The 22,430-nt window shown below is 44.4% G+C and overlaps 1 protein-coding gene across 3 annotated transcripts in view; it reads right to left on the bottom strand.

The window, feature by feature from the left end:
- ARNT (aryl hydrocarbon receptor nuclear translocator) overlaps nucleotides 1-21,860 on the bottom strand; it is an 81,174-nt gene extending 59,314 nt beyond the window's left edge. Inside the window, exons 1-2 of one of the 3 annotated variants that reach the window (XM_056545980.1) lie at nucleotides 21,634-21,860; nucleotides 216-321 (exon numbers count right to left, since the gene is read on the bottom strand). In XM_056545980.1, the coding sequence (XP_056401955.1) occupies nucleotides 216-321; nucleotides 21,634-21,655 (128 nt within the window). In that variant the 5' untranslated portion in view covers nucleotides 21,656-21,860. Of the gene's footprint in view, nucleotides 1-215; nucleotides 322-4,489; nucleotides 4,661-21,633 lie in introns of those variants that run through there. The other 2 variants (XM_056545979.1, XM_056545981.1) reach the window with 2 other exon arrangements.
- Between the last annotated feature and the right edge of the window lie 570 nt (nucleotides 21,861-22,430).

Raw genomic sequence — 22,430 nt, 5'->3', positions numbered from 1 at the left:
TTAGATTTAAATTGACGGGGGTGGGCCTTTCCTCTGTTCCTGGCAGGTACAACAGGGTCCTGGCTGTGCACTACAGTATATGTGGGCCAAATGAGAATCAAGATGATCTCTGCTAGGGCTAAACTGCCAGCTATTGGGATGATCCCCTCACATCAATATGAAAGCTATGTTCTGTACATATCTATAGCATCTGTCTCATTATCACCATATCATACCCTGAGCGACGCTTGTTGCCTCTCTGCGCCATGGACCCACCGGCCTGGGAACTTGAACCTGGATTGCCTGAGGGCACCGAGAGAGCAGGGACATCCGAAGCCATCTCTACGGGAAAAAAGAAAGAAAAGGAATCAGCTAATGAGCAAAAAACAGACTTTAGGCTGGGTTCACAACACGTTTTTGCTATACGGTTCCTGTATTAGGTTTTTCATTAAAAAAAAAAAACAGATTCCTCAAAACCTGACTAAACTGTATCAAAACGTGTGTACAAATTTTAATCCGTATACAGTTCGAAAAATGATGTCCGGTTGCATCCGTTTTTTTAAGAAAAAATCTGTATATGTTTTTAACTTTTCATTCCATTATGAATAAAGTTTCACTTGTTTGATTGATATTCCAAGAAAAAAACTGTGCAAAGTCAAAAACTGTATGATGAAAACCGGATGGAACAGTATGCACATACGGTTCTGTACGGTTCCCATTGACTCTTATGTTTAAAAAAAAAACATATACGTTTCAATGCGCTTTTTCACCCGGACCAAAAACCATGGTACGCTACAGTTTTGGGTACGAGAAAAAAAAAAAAACTGACAAAACCGTACAGGTTGCCAAACGTACACAACCGGACGCATCGTTTGGCATATGGTTTTCAATGGAGAGTCAATGCATATGGTTTTCAAATTGAGCACGTATACGGGAATTGTATTGCAAAACTTGGTGTGAACCCAGCCTAACAGGCATATTTACTGTACTGTAATAAACAACAAACCCCAGGAGGTTACAGGGTAACTAACAATGAACAACAACTTTAGGAGAAACCACCAAAGGGGTACCCTAAACTAGAACCCCCCCCCCCTCCAAAAAAAAACTAATATTAAAATATAACTTTTATTATATCCTTAAAATAATAAAGAAAAACACATATGGTGATTAAACAAGACCCCTCTGGGTGCCAGTACCACACAGGGTCAGTCTAGCACATATACATGTGTCTGCCTACTGAAATGCCTCTCCATTTGTGTGCCACTTATATTTATATGGCCACTGTTGAGGCTATTAATATATGGAGGTGATGGTGATGACTGTAACCACTGAGATTAAAACATGATACAAGCCAGAGTCCTGACGTTTCGCTGGCAACCCAGCTTTATCAGAGGACTAGCCGCCAATTTCCTGACACTAAGGTCTGTAAACAACTTCTTCCCTGCAGCGAGGTTTATAGGTTAACCCTTCAGGTGCTGCCCCCCTCTTTTCTCCACTGTTAACCCTACAGTTGCTGCCCGTCCCGCTAACCCTCTATTAACCTTCCAGGTGCTGTCGCCTCTCTTTTCTCCTGTTAACGGGTTACTCCGGTGGAAAACAACTTTTTATTAAAATCAACTGGTGCCACAAAGTTATACAGATTTATAAATGACTTCTATTAAAAAAAATCTTAATCCTTCCAGTATTTATCAGCTGCTGTATGCTCCAGAGGAAGTTCTTTTCTTTTTTAATTTAACCACAGTGCTCTCTGCTGACACCTCTGTCCGTTTTAGGAACTGTCCGGAGTAGGAGCAAATCCCCATAGCAAACCTCTCCTGCTTCGGACAGTTCCTGACATGGACAGAGGTGTCAGCAGAGAGCACTGTGGTCAGACAGAAAAGAACTATACAACTTCCTGTGGAGCATACAGCAGCTGATAAGTACTGGAAGGATTAAGATTTTTAAATAGAAGTAACTTACAACTCTGTTGAACTTTCTGGTACCAGATGATATAAAAAAAAAAATAACAAAAAAAAAAAATTACCCTACCCCTTTAACTCTTTACAATGCAGTCCCCACTTCCTTCCATTCTCCAGTTAACCCTTCCCTGGTCCCCTAATTCTTTTTTTTTTATTAATCTGATTACCTGAACCAATAATCAGCAAACTAATTGATTTTTACAACTATTTGTTAGATGCAGCCCTAGCATAAAGTAACAGACATGTGACAAGTTCACAACCATTTTTGTGGCCAATTTTTGGTTTCATTTTTTTGAGGGGTCATCCACCCAGCCCTATAAACCTTTGCCTTTTTTGCTAATCTTATCATCTATGTACCTATCATCATGCACATCGCCATCCATATTATTTATATAATCTTCATACATCTTATATATTTCCTTATCCATATTATCTGCATCCTTATCGCCAAAGGAAAACGTTATGGTATATTTGGTGAGACTTGCCCTGTGGTCCATCATGGGTCAACCTTAGCCACAAAGTAGCTTAAAGGGGTATTCCAGGAAAAAACTTATATATATATATATATATATATATATCAACTGACTCTAGGAAGTTAAACAGATTTGTAAATTACTTCTATTAAAAAATCTTAACTTCAGAAGCTCATAAGTACTGAAAGGATTAAGGTTGTTCTTTTCTGTCTAAGTGCTCTCTGATGACACCTGTCTCAGGAACACCCAATTTAGAAGAGGTCTGCTATGGAGATTTGCTTCTAAACTGGGCGTTTCCCGAGACAGGTGTCATTAGAGAGGACTTAGACCGAAAAGAACAACCTTAACTGCAGAAGCTCATAAGTACTGAAAGGATTAAGATTTTTTTAATAGAAGTAATTTACAAATCTGTTTAACTTTCTGGAGCCAGCATACAGGAGGAAAAGATTCTCATGTAACAAACATCTCAAACCATCCAGATTAACCTATGTAGTACTATAAAATCAATCTAAGGTGACAATGCCAAGAAAACAGGGTACCTTAAAGGGGTACTCCGGTGAATTTTTTTTTTTTTTTTTAATCAACTGGTGCCAGAAAGTTAAACAGATAAGTACCCTTCCAGTACTTATCAGCTGCTGTATGCTCCAGAGGAAGTTTTTTTTTCCTTTTAAATTTCTTTTCTGTCTGACCACAGTGCTCTCTGCTGACACAGACTCTGTCCATGTCAGGAACTGTCCGGAGCAGGAGAGGTTTGCTATGGGGATTTGCTTCTACTCTGAACAGTTCCTGACACGGACAGAGGTGGTGGCAGAGAGCACTGTGGTCAGACAGAAAAGAAATTTAAAAAGAAAAGAACTTCAACGTAGTATACAGCAGCTGATAAGTACTGGAAGGATTAAAGTGGTACTCCGGTGAAAACCTGTTTTCTTTTAAATCAACTGGTGGCAGAAAGTTAAACATATTTGTAAATGGCTTCTATTAAAAAAAATCTTAATCCTTCCTGTACTTATTAGAAGCTGAATACTACAGAGGAAATTCTTTTCTTTTTGGAATGCTCTCTGATGACATCACGAGCACAGTGCTCTCTGCTGACGTTATTATAATAATAACAACAACACTTTATTTATTGTTGTCCTTAGTGGGATTTGAACCCAAGTCCCCAGCACTGCAAGGCAGCAGTGCTAACCACTGAGCCACCATGCTGCCCTTAGCATACATGTGCTATGCACGGTTGTTAAAATGGACAGAGATGTCAGCAGAGAGCACTGTGCTCGTGATGTCATCAGTGTTCCAAAAAGAAAGGAATTTCCTCTGTAGCATTCAGCAGCTAATAAGTACAGGAAGGATTAAGATTTTTTAAAAGAAGCCATTTACAAATATGTTTAACTTTCTGCCACCAGTTGATTTAAAAGAAAAAAGGTTTTCACCGGAGTACCCCTTTAATCCTTCCAGTACTTATCAGCTGCTATATACTACGGAGGGAGTTCTTTTCTTTTTAAATTTCTTTTCTGTCTGACCACAGTGCTCTCTGCCGCCACCTCTGTCCGTGTCAGGAACTGTTCAGAGTAGAAGCAAATCCCCATAGCAAACCTCTCCTGCTCTGGACAGTTCCTGACATGGACAGAGGTGTCAGCAGAGAGCACTGCGGTCAGACAGAAAAGAAATTTAAAAAGAAAAAAAACTTCCTCTGGAAGGATTAAGATTTTGCAATAGAAGTAATTTACAAATATGTTTAAACTTTCTGCCACCAGTTGATTTCAAAGAAAAAAAGGTTTTCACCGGAGTACCCCCCTTTAAGATTTTTAAATAGAAGTCTTTTACAAAGCTGTTTAACTTTCTGGCACCAGTTGATAAAAAAAATAAATAAAAAAAAATAGCTTTTCACCGGAGTACTCCTTTAAAGAAGCACGCCACGCCCCCTCAATGCAAGTCTATGGGAGGGGGCGTCCCGCCCCCTCCCATAGACTTGCATTGAGGGGGCATGGTCGCAATGTCACGATGGGCGTGGCCGACCCTAGCAGCGTGCAAACAGTGCCCCAGTAATTATAATACAGAAACCCCTGTATGTATAATACTTACAAAAATAAGACAAAATATAACAAAGCCGCGGAAACCCTGCTGGATAACGAAGATAATGGTAACAGTCGGCTCCAACACTGCAGCAGATTTTGGTTCGCAAACTAAACAAGTAACACATGTCGCTTCGCTATTTATAACCCCGTCATATGGTTTCCATCAGTACATGCAAGGTTATTACTGCACCGCTTCCATCTGCACAGATCATAGCGCTGCCGCACAGATAGTCTTCCTATTGTTTTACTGCTCCAAAATACACAAGAATATTCATTATGTGCCAGCGGTGAAGGACAGAGAACACCACAAATAGTATCAAACAATGTCCCGCACCCCCCGACGCACCATGTCACCATATCCTGACTACATACATTCCTGTCACCGCCATACACTTCTCCAAGTAGTTCAGAAACCCACATCCACTAGAAGGAAGTGCGCCACCCAAAATAAAGCTCAAGGCGAAAATGTGAGAGAACATCCACAAAACACGGCGCTGCACATTAAAGGGGTACTCCGGTGGATAGTGCTGGGCGATAGGACCAAAAAGGAGTATCACGGTATTTTTCTAAAGTATCACGGTATTTTTTTTTTTTTTTACATTGAGGTGGCGTAGCGGAACTAAATGGGCTTTTGGAACTAAAATGATCTGAACACTGGGGCAGTGGAGTACCCTTTCAAATAGATGTAACAAACAACCCTACAGCCTCCAGCTGTTGCAAAACTACAACTCCCAGCATGCTGGACTATATAGTAGTGTATAGTATAGGTCAGTCTTTCCCAACTAGGGGTGCCTCCAGCTGTTGCAAAACTACTACTCCCAGCATGTTGGACTATATAGTAGTGTATAGTATAGGTCAGTCTTTCCCAACTAGGGGTGCCTCCAGCTGTTGCAAAACTACAACTCCCAGCATGCTGGACTAATATAGTAGTGTATAGTATAGGTCAGTGTTTCCCAACTAGGGGTGCCTTCAGCTGTTGCAAAACTACAACTCCCAGCATGCTGGACTATATAGTAGTGTATAGTATAGGTCAGTCTTTCCCAACTAGGGGTGCCTCCAGCTGTTGCAAAACTACTACTCCCAGCATGTTGGACTATATAGTAGTGTATAGTATAGGTCAGTCTTTCCCAACTAGGGGTGCCTCCAGCTGTTGCAAAACTACAACTCCCAGCATGCTGGACTAATATAGTAGTGTATAGTATAGGTCAGTGTTTCCCAACTAGGGGTGCCTTCAGCTGTTGCAAAACTACAACTCCCAGCATGCTGGACTAATATAGTAGTGTATAGTATAGGTCAGTGTTTCCCAACTAGGGGTGCCTCCAGCTGTTGCAAAACTACAACTCCCAGCATGTTGGACTATATAGTATAGGTCAGTGTTTCCCAACTAGGGGTGCCTCCAGCTGTTGCAAAACTACAACTCCCAGCATGCTGGACTAATATAGTAGTGTATAGTATAGGTCAGTGTTTCCCAACTAGGGGTGCCTCCAGCTGTTGCAAAACTACTACTCCCAGCATGTTGGACTATATAGTAGTGTATAGTATAGGTCAGTCTTTCCCAACTAGGGGTGCCTCCAGCTGTTGCAAAACTACTACTCCCAGCATGCCCGGACAGCCGTTGGCTGTCCGGGCATGCTGGGAGTTGTAGTTTTGCAACAGCTGGAGGGCCTACTGTAGGTATAGTATATTATACAGACCCCTGTCCATCCCAGAACCCTGACTCACCTTCCCAGTTGCTGCAGGGACCGTCCGGGGAGGGTGGTCCGGGCCATCCATCCTTCCTGTACGAGGATCGGTAAGACTTCAGGCAGGCCCAGCTCCACGAGGCGCAGGATAAACTCAAAAGGAAAGACTAAGTAAAATCCAATAGGTAGTTTATTCCCAGAATGCAATGTGTTTCACTGCAATTCCACAGCTTCATTAGGCCTGATGAAGCTGCAAAATTGCAGTGAAATGCTTTGCATTCTGGGAATAAACTACCTATTGGATTTTACTTGGTCTTTCCTTTGAGTTTATCCTGCGCCTCGTGGAGCTGGGTCCTGTCTGAAGTCTTACCGATCCTCGTTGTTACTATAAGCGGAGGGCAGCAAATATCTCCATTTCTCATATGCATTTGCCATTGTTGTGTATGTTGTTACACAACTCGTTGTGGCGAGCGGCTTTCATGCCTTCTTTTTATATTGTGTTTTATCTCTTTTAATGCACCTTGGAGCTCTCTTAGGCTGGGTTCACACCACGTTTTTCAAATACGGTTACCGTATACGGTTTTCCGCTAAAAAACGTATGGCAAAAACCGTATGCAACCTTATACAACCGTATGACTCCAAATTAAAACGTATACGGTTTTTCCCCGTACGGTTCTATCCGTTTGCATCAGTTTTTGCCAACGGTTTTGCTCTTTTGTTGGAATTAGTTTTCCAGCAATTTAATAAAGTTACTATTGTTCTATTGAAATTCCAATCTGCGCATGTGTCAACTCCAAAAACGGATTAGAAAAAACGTGTGCAACCGTATTCTGAAATTCTGTGTACGGTTCTCATAGACAACAATGTTAAAAGAACCGCATACAGTTCGCATACGGTTTTCCAACCGCAGGCAAAAACGTGGTCGACAGCGTTTTTGCCTACGGTTGAAAAATCGGCAAAACCGTATCCGAGGCAAAACGGATGCAACTGTACACAACATTTGGAATACGGTTAACAATGCATTCTCTATGCATACGGTTTCGGATACGGTCGTATACGTTTTTTTGCGGAAAACCGTATACGGTTACCATATTTGAAAAACGTGGTGTGAACCCGGCCTTACTCTTACTTTCCTTTCAGTTTATCAAGTCTAAAGCATTTCTGAGCACAGAGGCCGAACTCTAAAAAAAAAAAAAACTTTCATTGGGGTCCAGAAGGCCAAAATAATGTACCAGCAAAGACCCCAACAGAAGCCTTTGTATGAAGTGAACACTGTACATCCCAGGCCGGGAGCGGCACACCGAGCCGAATAGTTTCCAGCAGGTAATACATAGTTTTGGGCTCTTCGGGATGATACTACCACCATTACTCAGCCGTCATAGTCTGGGTGTAACTTATTTTGAGCAGCAGGGATTTATTACCGAGTGGAGGCTTTTCTTTTCTCCGATTCAGGTGCAGGGAGGATTAGGAGGAAAGCAGATTAACTGCAGAAGTGATAAGGGGTTGTATGAGGTCACTGGCTGTATAGGAATAAAATACAACAAGAAGGCGGACATCTTGCTTTCATTTCCCGATTTCCTTGTAATGAGGAGATATCAGGATGTTGCATGCTAGCGGAGAAACCATAGAACAGGCCATAGAACAGGCCTCAGATTTTCCCATAGTTCTTCCTGTGTGAGTGTACGCCGGCCCATAGGAAATCTGTGTGTTCTTCATTACGGACATCTTCACCGTCAGAAGTTTGTGCTGGTAACCAAAGGAAAGAACGTATGATGCTAAAAAAAAATGTCAGCCTCTTCTTCGGTGGTACTGAAGAAGCCGCAGCAAAACCAGCATTTCACACACAGGTCTTAAAGGGGTACTTCAGCATTTAAAAACATATCCTTTATTCACAGGACAAGTGTGTGATACTGGGGGGGGTCCGACCTCCATGATCTCCACAAACGGGCCCTGAATCTCCCCAATGCATGGAGCGCAGGGTCAGTACACAATCCATGCATTCTCTATGGAAGCGCTGGAGACAGACCCAATATTCCCCTCCGCGATCAGACACTTATCCCGTATTCCCAAACATTAAGGTACCCCTTTAAAGGGGTACTCCGTTGCTCAGCGTTTGGAACAAAACACCAGCTCTGGGACGCAGTCCTACATTGGTGGGACTTACTTAAAGGGGTACTCCTCTGCTCAGCGCTTGGAACAAACGGTTCAGAACGCTGGAGCCGGCGCCAGGAGCTCGTGACGTCGTAGCCCCACCCCTTAGGGCTGGGCGGAATACCGGTTCATACCGAATACCGAATTTTTTGGGCTGCACGATATGAATTTACTCCCATACCGCAATACCGGTTTGGCCCCTCCCCCTTAGGGAATGTATTATCAGCCCAGCGCTGTCCCGTCCCCACATCGGGGAACTAATCCTATGTTACCTGCCAGCACTGTTCTGCTCTCCCCCAATTAATGATCAGCCCAGCAGGGTACTACTCACATATGTCACCCGCAAGCACTGCCCTCCTCCTCTTTGTTGGGGGCCGCCGGGCGCTGGAACTCTATACTGTACGCCAGTGGTTTCCAACCTACAGACCTCCAGATGTTGCAAAACTACAACTCCCAGCATGTCCGGACAGCCGTTGGCTGTCCGGGCATGCTGGGAGTTGTAGTTTTGCAACAGCTGGAGGTCTGCAAGTTTGAGACCACTGCTGTACACTGTATCCCTATGCCCGGGCTGCAAAAGATAAAGAAAATAAACTGTAACTCACCTACGTCGGCCTCACGCTGGAGACGGGAACGTCGGAGAGCCGTCAGCCTATCACCGGCCGGAGTGATGTCCCTCCCCGGCCAGTGATAGGCTGAACCCACTGTCATGTAAGGAGCTCTGGCCGGCTCTGGCCTATCACTGGCCGGGGCGGGACATCGCTCCGGCCGGTGATAGGCTGACGGCTGTCCGACGTTCTAGTCCCCAGCGTAAGACCGACGTAGGTGAGTTACAGTTTATTTTCTTTAACTTTTGCAGCCCGGGCATAGGGATACAACGTACAGCAGTGGTCTCAAACCTGCGGACCTCCAGCTGTTGCAAAACTACAACTTCCAGCATGCCGGGAGTTGTAGTTTTGCAACAACTGGAGGTCCGCAGGTTGGAGACCACTGACGTACAGTGAGTTCCATCACCGGCGGCCCCCAATAAAGAGGAGGAGGGCAGTGCTTGACATATGCGAGTAGTACCCCGCTCGGCTGATCATTAATTGGGGGGGGGCAGAACAGCGCTGGCGGGTCACATGATTTGGCGGCGGGGTGAAGCCAAACACCGCGCGCAGGTCACATGATTGGGGCGGGGGGGGGGGGTGTTGGGCAGAACAGCGCTGGCGGGTCACATGATTTGGGGGTGAAAATACCGTTATATACCGAGGGACTGCCTTAAGTTAAAAAAATACCGTGATACACATATTTGGTCATACCGCCCAGCCCTACCACCCCCACAATTAAAGGCTATGGGAGGGGGCGGGGCTATGATGTAACGAGCTCCTGGCGCCGGCTCCAGCATTCGGAACAGTTTGCTTCAAGCGCTGGGCAGCGGAGTACCCCTTTAAGTAAGTCCCACCAATGTAGGACTGCGTCCCAGAGCTGGTGCGGACTTCAATTACAATCTACACCCACTAGCAGGTCTACCTGGCAGATTAGTGGGTATCTGACTGCAGGGACCCCGCTGATCCAGAAAACTAAGCACAAATTTCTCCTGAATAATTAGTGAACAGTGTGGGAGACACGCCCTCTGACCTGGAATATCTTCTTTGGCGCCCATTTGCTGTCTATTTAATGTCCATTTTTATTTTTCCTATATACATCTGCAATCTGAAGAAGGGATATGCTGATCCCGAAACGCGTCATTGCCTGCATGCTTTTTAAAATAGTTTTATTATTACATTTAAATAAACTATTTTAATGTAAGCTACGTCTTCCCTGAACCATCTTTGGACCGAGCAGCGCCGGATGCAAGGGCCTTCTTTTTCTCCTTCCTCACCAAGCACCCAACGGGTTCCTGCACAGGACACCGGTCTAGGCACCTTCGGCTGCAGCACGGACACCAACAAATACCCCTCAAAAGGGGAGACGCGCTTAACCCTCAAGAGGGTCACCAGGTGAGAGCACACCCTGTTGGGGGATCCACTTGATTTACGGTATCACACGAGGCGCTGGCCTTTTTTTCTTTTATTCCCTCATTCTCTTTTCATTCCATTCACTGACTTAGGCTGGTCACTGCCGCAACTAGCTGAGCGGGCAATTCCTGTCCAGTGTCACATGACACAACAGAGACCGGGAGCTGCCGCCACACAATGCAATTTAAAGTGGTCGTCCCAGAGAGGTTTTACTGTATAAATGCGGTATTGGTGGTGACCTGCAGAAAACATACATTAATGCTACCACTTTTGCTATGCTGTACACCAGTGGTCTCCAACCTGCGGACCTCCAGATGTTGCAAAACTACAATTCCCAGCATGCCCGGACAGCCAACGGCTGTCCGGGCATTCTGGGAGTTGTAGTTTTGCAACATCTGGAGGTCCGCAGGTTGAAGACCACTGCTGTACACAATAGCGTAGTTCACTATATTTTTGTGTACAACAAGAGTAAACTTACTGCAATGGACACAGTGAAATGGAGAGAAAAACACAGTGAACTCACCCTAGGGCTACACTGTCACATGTATGTCACCCAAAAGAAAACAGCATCTACGTCCGCATTCACAACACAATTTTTGCATCCGTCAAGGTCATGTGATATCCCTAAATGGGCACTGTCATTAAACATGATTTTTAATATTTGATTCCCTACGCCAAATAAATAACTTTTGTAATTGGCGTTCGGTTAAAAAAAAAAAATAAAAATAAATTATATATATATATATATATATATATATATATATATATATATATATATATATGCTGTATATTTCTGGCCACCAGGGGTCTCCCTTCTTGGCCAGAACACATTCTGTCTGGTCAAAATCTCAGATTTTGGTCTCCTGCTTGTAATGGCAGGAGACCAAACTCAGGAAGTGCTTCTCTACACTGCGCTTGATTGACAGCTGCAAAGAGCCTCACTGAAAGCAGCTGCATAGACAAAAAGCTGAACAGAGCCTAACGGAAAGAAGCACAGACTGAAAGCTGCTGCACAGAGCTTGAGGTCTTCTATTCATCACAGTGCTGCAACCATGTGAGGGCGGAAGTGGTCCCCCAGCAGGCTTCAGTGAGGTTATGCCTGCTGGGAAACGCCCACTTTCTCCTGCTGGGAGATTGCACTATGTGAGCAAGAATAAAGGTAATATACACAGCTTTCTAAAGGGTGAGATGATTGTTAGGGAATATAGCCTGAGTTAGTTTTGAAAGTTTATTTAGTGGCAGGTACTCTTTAATTGCATAGAATTGTCTATTATCTATACATATCTATTTACTTCTATTGCTAAACTGAATCCAACAAATTAACCCATTTTGGTCCATTTATGTTTTTGCCCGATTTTTTTCACATTACTGTCTATTTTGTTTTAAACACAAATAAGCAGCAGCTTAACAACTATCCTGAAAGATCAAGAAATATAAAATGAGATTTTTTCAAAAATGTATGAAAACCTACTATATGTCTGACAGATAAAAGATTTTTAGACACATCTGATTTGATTTATTGGCATATGATTTAAGGCTATCCTTTTCTAAAAAATATATTCAACAGATGGAAAAAAAAAAACATGAAATGCAGCCTAAGTCTTATGCTATTGAATACGGGGACCGCTGCCAGAAACTTCCCCATGTATCGCGTCAGAGCCAATGTGCGACATTGCAGTTTTTCCTCCACTTTCCACAGCTCTTTTCTTTTTGTTGGTCTTTCAATACATTACAGGCGGACCTCTTGAGAGTTTCCTGCTGTGGGTTTTAGCCTCAGAAAATCTACAGCAGATTATGTCAACTTCAATGGGGTCTGCTGGAGAAATTTACACCTGTGTAATTTGCTACAGATTTTCTGCTGCCGATTTCTATACACATTGACCCTCATTTACTAAGAGTGAAGGGTTGTATTTATTGTAGTAATTCAAAATGTAGACTAAAACTTAACATTTATTGGAGTACCTTAGAAATGTCCTCACATAAAAATGTCCTCACAAAACTGGACATAAACCAAAAAGGTGCCCGACAAAGGGATATATACTCATAAACACAAATAAAGGACAGTACTTGCCACTAGCATAATGGTAGCACCAGTTGATATCACCACTGGAACAATATAAATAGGCTAAGATATAAGCCTGGCTATCTCTTGTCCTAGCCCCGTGACTCAGGGAGGGACTCAACATGGGACAACAAAGTGGGGATTGGTCAGGAGCCTAAAACTCCCTACAATATCCCAGGTATAGCCCGATCCTAGGCGGAGTTGTCGTCCTAAAAAGGACGGGCCCATGCCGAAACCTCCCCTATCACAATGTCATTCTCTACACAGCTCAAAAACATAAAGGGAACACTAACATAACACATCCTAGATCTGAATGAATGAACTAATCATATGAAATACTTTCGTCTTTACATAGTTGAATGCGCTGACAACAAAATCGCACAAAATTATCAATGGAAATGAAATTTATCAACCCATGGAGGTCTGGATATGGAGTCACACTCAAAATCATAGGGGAAAACCGCACTACAGGCTGATCCAACTTTATGTAATGTCCTTAAAACAAGTCACAATGAGGCTCAGTAGTGTGTGTGGCCTCAATGTGCCCGTATGACCTCCCTACAATGCCTGGGCATGATCCTGATGAGGTGGAGGATGGTCTCCTGAGGGATGTCCTCCCAGACCTGGACTAAAGCATCCACCAACTCCTGGACAGTCTGTGGTGGATGGAGAGAGACATGATGTCCCAGATGTGCTCAATCCGATTCAGGTCTGGGGAACAGGCGGGCCAGTCCATAGCATCAATGCCTTTATCTTGCAGGAACTGCTGACCCACTCCAGCCACATGAGGTCTAGCATTGTCTTGCATTAGGAGGAACCCAAGGGCCAACCGCACCAGCATATAGTCTCACAAGGGGTCTGAGGATCTCATCTCGGTACCTAATGGCTGTCAGGCTACCTCTGGCAAGCACATGGAGGGCTGTGGGGCCCCAAAAATAAATGCCTCCCCACACCATTACTGACCCACCGCCAAACTGGACATGCTGGAGGATGTTGCAGGCAGCAGAATGTTCTCCACGGCGTCTCCAGACTCTGTCACATGTGCTCAGCGTGAACCTGCTTTCATCTCTGAAGAGCACAGGGTGACAGTGGAGAATTTGCCAATCTTGGTTTTCTCTGGCAAATGCCAAACGTCCTGCACGGTGTTGGGCTGTAAGCACAACCCCCACCTGTGGATGTCGGGCTCTCATACCACCCTCATGGAGTCTGTTTCTGACCGTTTGAGTGGACACATGCACATTTGTGATCTGCTGGAGGTCATTTTGCAGGGCTCTGGCTGTGCTCCTCCTGCGCCTCTTTGCACAAAGGCGGAGGTAGCGGTCCTACTGCTGGGTTGTTGCCCTCCTACGGCCTCCTCCACATCTTCTGATGTACTGGCCTGTCTCCTGGTAGCGCCTCCATGCTCTGGACACTAAGCTGGCAGACACAGCAAACCTTCTTGCCACAGCTCGCATTGATGTGCCCTCCTGGATGAGCTGCACTACCTGAGCCACTTGTGTAGGTTGTAGACTCCGTCTCATGCTACCACTAGAGTGAAAGCACCGCCAGCATTCAAAAGTGATCAAAACATCAGCCAGGAAGCATAGGAACTGAGAAGTGGTCTGTGGTCACCACCTGCCGAGCCACTCCTTTACTGGGGGGTGTCTTGCTAATTGCCTATAATTTCCACCTGTTGTCTGTTCCATTTGCACAACAGCATATGAAATTGATTGTCAATCAGTGTTGCTTCCTGAGTGGACAGTGGGATTTCACAGAAGTGTCATTGACTTGGAGTTACATTGTGTTGTTTAAGTGTTCCCTTTGTGTTTTTGAGCAGTGTATAATATTTCTATTGTGATATAATACAGAGTAAGGGGTACCAGGATCAATAGTCACCCCCCATGGCGTTGATTAACATGCCCTTGGAGAAAAGCAATCCATATACACTATAAACAAATTCTACCAATGAGGCGTAGATGGTTTGTATAAAATGTAAGTTTTATTTAAATATTGTTAAAAAACTGAATTCACATAACACAAGTGAAAAAATGGCCCACCTTAGGGGTATACAATATAAAACATACACAAGGAAATGGTAAGGCCCAATAGTGACCTACAAAGGAGGGGAATAAGGATACAGGTAAGTACTTATCTTCTAAATGACCCTACCTAGAAATGTCCTAACCCTTACTACCCATAAGTGTGGAAAGGGATAAACTATAAAGACTACCCCATTGGTAAGCAATATTCCCGTGGCAGCCTTATGTACAACAATTCTCATGCTCCATGTGCCAACATGTTTCTACCAAGTGTTGACAATGGGTTCATCAGGGGAAGAGGAGAAATAGAAGCACGTAAATAATACAACCTTGAACAAGATATGAAAAGATAATGGGGTAGATTTATCAAAACTTGTCAGAGGAAAAGTTGACCATAGCAACCAATCAGATCGCTTCTTTCATTTTGCAGAGGCCTTGTTGAAAATGAAAGAAGTGATCTGATTGGTTGCTATGGGCAACTGTGCAACTTTTCCTCTGCACAGGTTTTGATAAATCTCCCTCAATATGTATAGTGGACGAAAAGAGTTAAAAACCCTAATGTATCTCAGCATGGTGGATGGAAAAGAGTGGTCACCGTCACATAAATTGTCAATTTGTCTCAGTCTAGAGCAGTGGTCCCCAAACTGTGGCCCTCCAGATGTTGCAAAACTACAATTCCCAGCATGCCTGGACAGCCGTTGGCTGTCCAGGCATGCTGGGAGTTGTAGTTTTGCAACATCTGGAGGGCCACAGTTTGGGGGCCACTGCTCTAGAACAAAGATGTCACGTCTCAAGGAGATTTAAGTTAAATTAAGGAGAGGAACACCAAAACACCAACATACACAGATCAGTAACTGATGAATAAAATGATATAGATAGTATGGAGAAGACTGTAAGGAAAAAGTAGTTACCTTAATGTATAACAGGGTCCACAATGATTAAAGGTCCTATTTAGAGATGAGCAAACTTACAGTAAATTCGATTCGTCACAAACTTCTCGGCTCGGCAGTTGATGACTTATCCTGCATAAATTAGTTCAGCTTTCAGGTGCTCCAGTCGGCTGGAAAAGGTGGATACATTCCTAGGAAAGAGTCTCCTAGGACTGTATCCACCTTTTACAGCCCACCGGAGCACCGGAAAGCTGAACTAATTTATGCAGGAAAAGTCATCAACTGCCGAGCTGAGAAGTTCGTGACGAATCGAATTTACTGTAAGTTCGCTCATCTCTAGTCCTATTGTATTCTGCCTATTGGTATAATACATGTACCGCAGCGTAGAAAGACAATAAATACAGATAGTAAGCAATATAAATTCCTATTGCACAATACCATCCAGACTATGATGTAAACACAAACATCATGCATCAGTCCACAGCGCACCATTGCATACTGCCCATAGATGGAACTCACAGTTGTCGCAATACAATGTCTCCTTAAAGGGGTAGTCCAGTGGTGAAAAACGTATCCCCTATCCTAAGGATAGGGGATAAGTTAGAGACCGCGGGGGGGTCCGACCGCTGGGGCCCCCTGCGATCTCTCTGTACGGGGCCCTGGCTCTCCGGCCAGATAGCGGGTGTCGACCTCCGCACGAAGCGGCGGCCGACACGCCCCCTCAATACATCTCTATGGCAGAGCCGGAGATTGCTGAAGGCAGCGCTTCGGGGTCTGCCATAGAGTTGTATTGAGGGGGCGTGTCGGCCGTCGCTTCGTGTGGAGGTCGGCGCGCCCCCTTCCAGCGGGCTGTCGGGGCCCCGTACAGGAGATCGCAAGGGGCCCCAGCAGTTGGACCCTACGCGATCTCAAACCTATCCCCTATCCTTAGGATAGGGGATAAGTTGTTCACCACTGGACTACTCCTTTAAATTAGTAACCTAGTACAAATAACCAACGGGCAAACCTATGAATTCACCGTGACCCTCATCTAGCAGCAGCACATTTAGTGGGTAACAAGTCCAGAAAGGTGTTGTAGTCTGACACTATTGGCACAAGTAGCTGGCACCATGTACCACTTAACAGGTCTCAGTAGAAGACTTCAATCAATTCAAGGCAAGGTATAAAATTAACCTACAAAATCCCAGCTCCGATTCCTGGTTCAAACACACCAACATAGACACCTACAGGCGCATAACGCACAAAAATACCCCCAATAACGTAGTAAATTTAATAGAAATGACAATTCTTTATTAATGTATGAAAAAGACAACATTAAAAAAAACATATGAATGGAATCACACGTGAATGAAAAAAATACATGTATACTGGGATGAGAAGGTCCTGTGAGAGTACACAGCTGTATGTCTGTATATGAGGGTTATGCTACACAATAAAGATAGAGTCGGCCATATTTGTAGTAGAGATCGATCGATTATCGGTATGGCCGATATTATCGGCCGATAATCCAGATTTTGGGCATTATCGGTATCGGCAATTACCTTGCCGATAAGCCGATAATGCCCCACACCGCCCCCACTGCACCGCGACCGCCCCGATCCGCGTCGCACCCCCCACCGCACCGCCCCGGCCCCATTGCCTCCCCCATCCCCGGTTTTATAATTACCTGTTCCCGGAGCCCACGCTTCTTCTTGCTCCTGCTGCATCCTGCGTTACGCTGTGCGCAGTGACATGACGTGTGCAATGTCACCGTCAGTGCGCACAGTGACAGTTCAGGAGGACGTCACCGGAGCCAGATGTAGAGTGGACCCCGGGAACAGGTAATTATAAAACTGGGGATGGGGGAGGCAATGGGGCCGGGCCGGGGCAGTGCGGTGGGTCGGGGGGGCAGTGCGGTGGGTCGGGGGGGCGGTTGCGGTGCGGTGCTGCACGGCGGTCGCGATGCGGCGGGTCGGTGGCGGTGATAGGTCTCAGGACCTCCGGACAGGCAGGGGGAGAGAAGCGGGTGGCGGCGGCGGTCTATGGCACCGCAAAAGCCACTGCAGTGCATTTAAAGCGCCCGCTTTAAATCAATGATCTGCAGCGGTGTCGCGGTGGGATAAATAGCCGATAACTTATACCGGAATATCGGTATAAGTTATCGGCTATCGGCCCTAACCTCCACCGATTATCGGTATCGGCCCTAAAAAAACGATATCGGTTGATCCCTAATTTGTGGAGCCCATTATTCTCCTGCGCTTTGCTAACCATGACATGCGCAGTTCAATAATGCAACGTCGGATCTAGATCCGCCAGTGCTCACAGGCGATTCCACCCCTCTATGAGGTGCCGTCATGTGAGGCAGCGGTCACATGACAGTAGATGGTGTGTTCCGTCTGCGGCGACCAGTCTCCATGCATCTCAGGGGAGTCTAATATGTTCTGTGTTGTTATCGGTTGTCTCCGATATATATACCACGCTAACCCAGTCCCACACTACTCCTGGATAAAGCCCATCCCGGCGAAACACGTCGGAGGTCTGGTGTGGAACTGGGGTAAGTCCTGTCAGCTGTATGTCTCTGTAGCTACACTTTATATCTGAATACTGCTTTTAGGCCGTGGCTGTTATTTAGTAAGCTCTATCAGGTTGCACTTTACACTGATATTAATTTATTGGCTTGTTCTGTTATTCACTTTTAATGGTTCTCTCTACTCTTGCTCTGTCTTAACGCCTTAAGGATCAGCAAACTTTAATTTTAGCATTTTCGCTTTTTCCTCCTTCCCTTCTAAAAATCATAACACTTTCAATTTTGCACCTACAGACCCATATAAGGGCTTGTTTTTTGCATCCCCAATCGTACTTTGCAATGACATCACTTATTTTATAATGTAACCATGAGGAAAAAAAACCAAAAAATTATTTGTGGGGTGAAATAAAAAAAATAAAAAAAGAAATGCCATTTTGTAACTTTTGGGGGCTCTCGTTTCTATGCAGTGTAAAAATGACACCTTATCTTTATTCTGTAGGTCCATACGGTTACAAGGATACCCAATTTATATTTTAATACTTAAAATTTTTTATAAACTAAATGCACCAAAATTAGTATGTTTAAAATTGGCATCTTATGACCCCTGTAACTTTTTTACCCCCCGTGTATGGGGCTGTATGAGGGATCATTTTTTGCACCGTCATCTGTAGTTTTTACCGGTAGCATTTTTGTTTTGATGGGACTTTTTTTTTATCGCTTTTTATTTATTAATATTTTTATGGTATACGAAGTGACCAAAAAGTGCACAATTTTGGAATTTTTTTTAGGTGTACGCCATCGACCGTGTGCTTTAGCTAGCCTTATATTTTAAAAGTTCAGACATTTACGCACGTGGCGGTACCACATATGATTATTTCTATTCTTTATTACATTATTTTATTTAAAAAATGGGAAAAGGGGGGTGATTAAAATTTTTAATAGGGAAGGGGTTAATTAACTTTGATTTCATAAATTTTTTTAAGCCATAAGCCATGCAATCTTCTGATTGCATATACTGATCAGTGCTCTGCCATTGCAAAGCACTGATCATTGTAACCGGCGATCTGCTGCTCTAGCTTGCTGCACAGGTATGGAGCAGTAGATCGCTTATCAGACAACAGAGAGGCAGGTGAGGACCCTCCCGTGGTCCAGTAAGCTGATTGGGACATCGCAATTTTGTCATAATAGTACCGATCAGTTCCACTGAGCTGCCCGGATTCTTTTACTTTCGTTTTAGATGTCACGGTCAACTTTGATCGCGGCGTCTAGAGGGTTAATGCATTAACCGTGGGTCCTGGCTGCCCTTAACAACCGGGACCCATCGGGTTTAACCTGTTCTCTGCTGTTGAGAACGATTTAAACCCATTATACTGGACCAGGGCGGACAGGTACGCCCTGAGTCCTTAAAGGGGTACTCCGCCCCCAGACATTTTATCCCCTATCCAAAGGATAGGGGATAAGATGTCAGATCGCCGCGGTGCCGCTGCTGGGGAGCCCGGGGATCGCTGCTGCAGCACCCCGCTATCATTACTGCACAGAGCGAGATCGCTCTGCACATAATGACGGGCGATACAGGGGCCGGAGCATTGTTACGTCATGGCTCCGCCCCTCGTGACATCACGGCCCGCCCCCTTTCAATACAAGTCTATGGGAGGGGGCGCGGCGGTCGTCACGCCCCTGCCATAGACTTGCATTAAGGGGACGGGCCGTGATGTCACGAGGGGCGGAGCCATGATGTCACGCTGCTCCGTCCCCTGTATCGCCCGTCATTACGCACAGAGCGAACTCGCTCTGTGCTGTAATGATAGCGGGGTGCCGCAGCGGGGATCCCGGGGGTCCCCAGCAGCGGCACCACGGCGATCTGACATCTTATCCCCTATCCTTTGGATAGGGGATAAGATGTCAAGGGGCGGAGTACCCCTTTAAGGATCGGGGATGCAGGGCGTATGCATACCCCCTGCGTCCCCAAGACGTTATAGTTGTCATCCCTTTAATCTGTGCCTCAAACATCACTCTCTTTATTGTGTAGCATAACCCTCATATACAGACATACAGCTGTGTACTCACACAGGACTTTCTCATCCCAGTATACATGTATTTTTTCCATTCACGTTTGATTCCATTCATTTTGCTTTAGATTTTTTGTTTGTTTAATATATTTTATTTTTTCCTTTACCTATTGAAGTCAATGGCTCTCATTTACTAAGAAAAAAAATACATGGATTATTAAACTTACAATAAATTCAAAAACCTTAGAACTAGTATATAGTCTAGCTACAAAATCAAAATCATAATTCGCACATTATGACGCAAACAACGTGCGCAGAGAAAAAAAAAAGTTTGTAAGCGCTTACAAACTTTTTTTATTCCTTTGCGCACGTTGTTTGCGTCATAATGTGCGAATTATGATTTTGTTGGTAGACTATATACTAGTTCTACGGTTTTGGAATTTATTGTAAGTTTAATAATCCATGTATTTATTTTCTTAGTAAATGAGAGCCATTGACTTCAATAGGTAAAGGAAAAAATAAAACAAAAAAATCTAAAGCAAAATACACAGGTGTGAACTGACCATTAGGGTGCGAGTTTCACTATGATTCATCTGAACGGGTCCGCGGACAGTCGGCAAATCTGACAGTATTGCGGACTGTCTGTGGACCCATTTAAAGGGTACCTCTCATTAAATAAACTTTTGATATATTTTAGATTAATGAATGTTGAATAACTTTCCAATAGCATGTTAATGAAAAATACGCTTCTTTCTATTGTATTTTTCCCGATCAGTCCTGTCAGCAAGCATTTCTGACTCATGCTGGAGTCCTAAACACTCAGAGCTGCCAGCCTGCTTTGTTCACAGCCAAACAGGCTGTGAACAAAGCAGGCTGGCAGCTCTGAGTGTTCTCCTTTGTGAACAAAACAGACTGGCAGCTCGTAGTGTTTAGGACTCCAGCATGAGTCTGAAATGCTTGCTGCCAGGACTGGTAGGGAGACCCCTAGTGGTCATTTCTTCAAAGTGGAAAATGAAATAGAAAGAAGCATATTTTTTAATAACATGCAATTGTAAAGTTATTCTGCATACATTAATCTATAAGATATCAAAAGTTTTTTTTTGATGAGAGGTACCCTTTAAATCAATGGTAACGTAACTCACAGCAGTATTCCCGCACCGGAAACCGGCTGCTAGTAATAGCGTGTGAACGCACCCGAACATTGTAAAACTACAACTAGTATAAAAAAACATTGAAAGTAAAGCCAACCAAAACACAATAAAAAGGTGTGCGACAACAAATTGGTGTAAGAACCCTACATATTTATTAAAGGTTTCCAAAAAAAATTATAATAATTTTCATTTTTGAAACCATTGAAAGTAAAAAATACCACAATGGAGACGTGAAAGAGTTACGACGTGTCCGTGCTATTCTGCACCACATAACATGGCGTCCGGCGGCATTACACGCTAAACCTGTGTAATTCTCTCTCAAACACTAAAAATATATATGTTTATTATTTCTTACCAATGACTTGCGCCATTTTATTTCAGCAAGTAACACTGAAAGACATTTTGCGCACAATTTTTTATTTCAAGGACTGATAAGGATGAGAGGTAGTCAGTGACTCTGAGAGAACTTCACTTGACAGGTTGCGACATTCCGGGTATATGTCGCACAGCTGAGACTTTTGGCTCTGACGCAATACATGGGGAAGTTTCTGGCAGCCGTCCCCGTACTCAATAGCATAACACTAAGACATAAAGTATAGAGCACGGAGTTTTCGGGGTGTCCCCCCCAATCAGGTAACACTGACCCAACCACCGGTCCGGCCTCCCTACTCCCCCGCCGCCTTACCTGGATGAGCGGCCGCTGCCATCCCGGCTTTTATAGCCCCCACGAAAGCTCCAATACGTCCGCTCCTCCCGCTGCCCGGTAACAAGATGGCGGCAGCGATACGATGTTGTCTTTTTTTTTTTTTTTTTTCACCCAACTAAACGGGAATATGGGTCGTGTAACTCAACTCAGCCTGCTACTACTGAGGGGGCGGAATCTCAGCATCTGATTGGCAGCACAATCATCCAATAGAAATCAGCAGACGGTCTCACGGAAAGGCGTAGGGTACGGCTAGCAAGTTAGATTGGCTCATGACGCAAGAGGGACGTTGCGTAAGAACGCGGGGATTGGCTGACCGGGGAATACCTTGGCGTGATTGGTTGATGGGAGCTCGGCGCTCTGATTGGCTGAACGACTTTTGCGACGTTTTCTGTGACATTTAGCGGCACGTGCTGGGATTTGTAGTTCTTATGTGCAGAGAGTGTGTTGGGAGTTTTAGTTCTTATGTGTAGAGAGTGTAGTTTTTTTTTTTTTTTTTTTTTTTTTTTTTATCAATGATTGCTGTCAGTATGTCTCCTTGATAAAGCCACACGTTAAGTGGCGAAACATGTAGGAGTTTCGATTTTAGCAGCAGTCTCATGTCCCTATTTAGGTATTAGTCAGATTAGGTATTCAGAGAGCAATAGGATGGTGGCTGAGGCCACAGTGATTAGGATTGCCACCTGGCCGGTGTTTTACTGGCACAGCCGGTATTTTGGTCACTTTATATTAAAAAACACCAGCAATGCAATGGCCGGTATTTATCCAACCAATCCTCC

Source organism: Hyla sarda, chromosome 11 (genome assembly GCF_029499605.1).
Source record: "Hyla sarda isolate aHylSar1 chromosome 11, aHylSar1.hap1, whole genome shotgun sequence".
Lineage (NCBI taxonomy): Eukaryota > Metazoa > Chordata > Amphibia > Anura > Hylidae > Hyla > Hyla sarda.
This window is presented reverse-complemented; position numbering and strand designations above follow the sequence as displayed.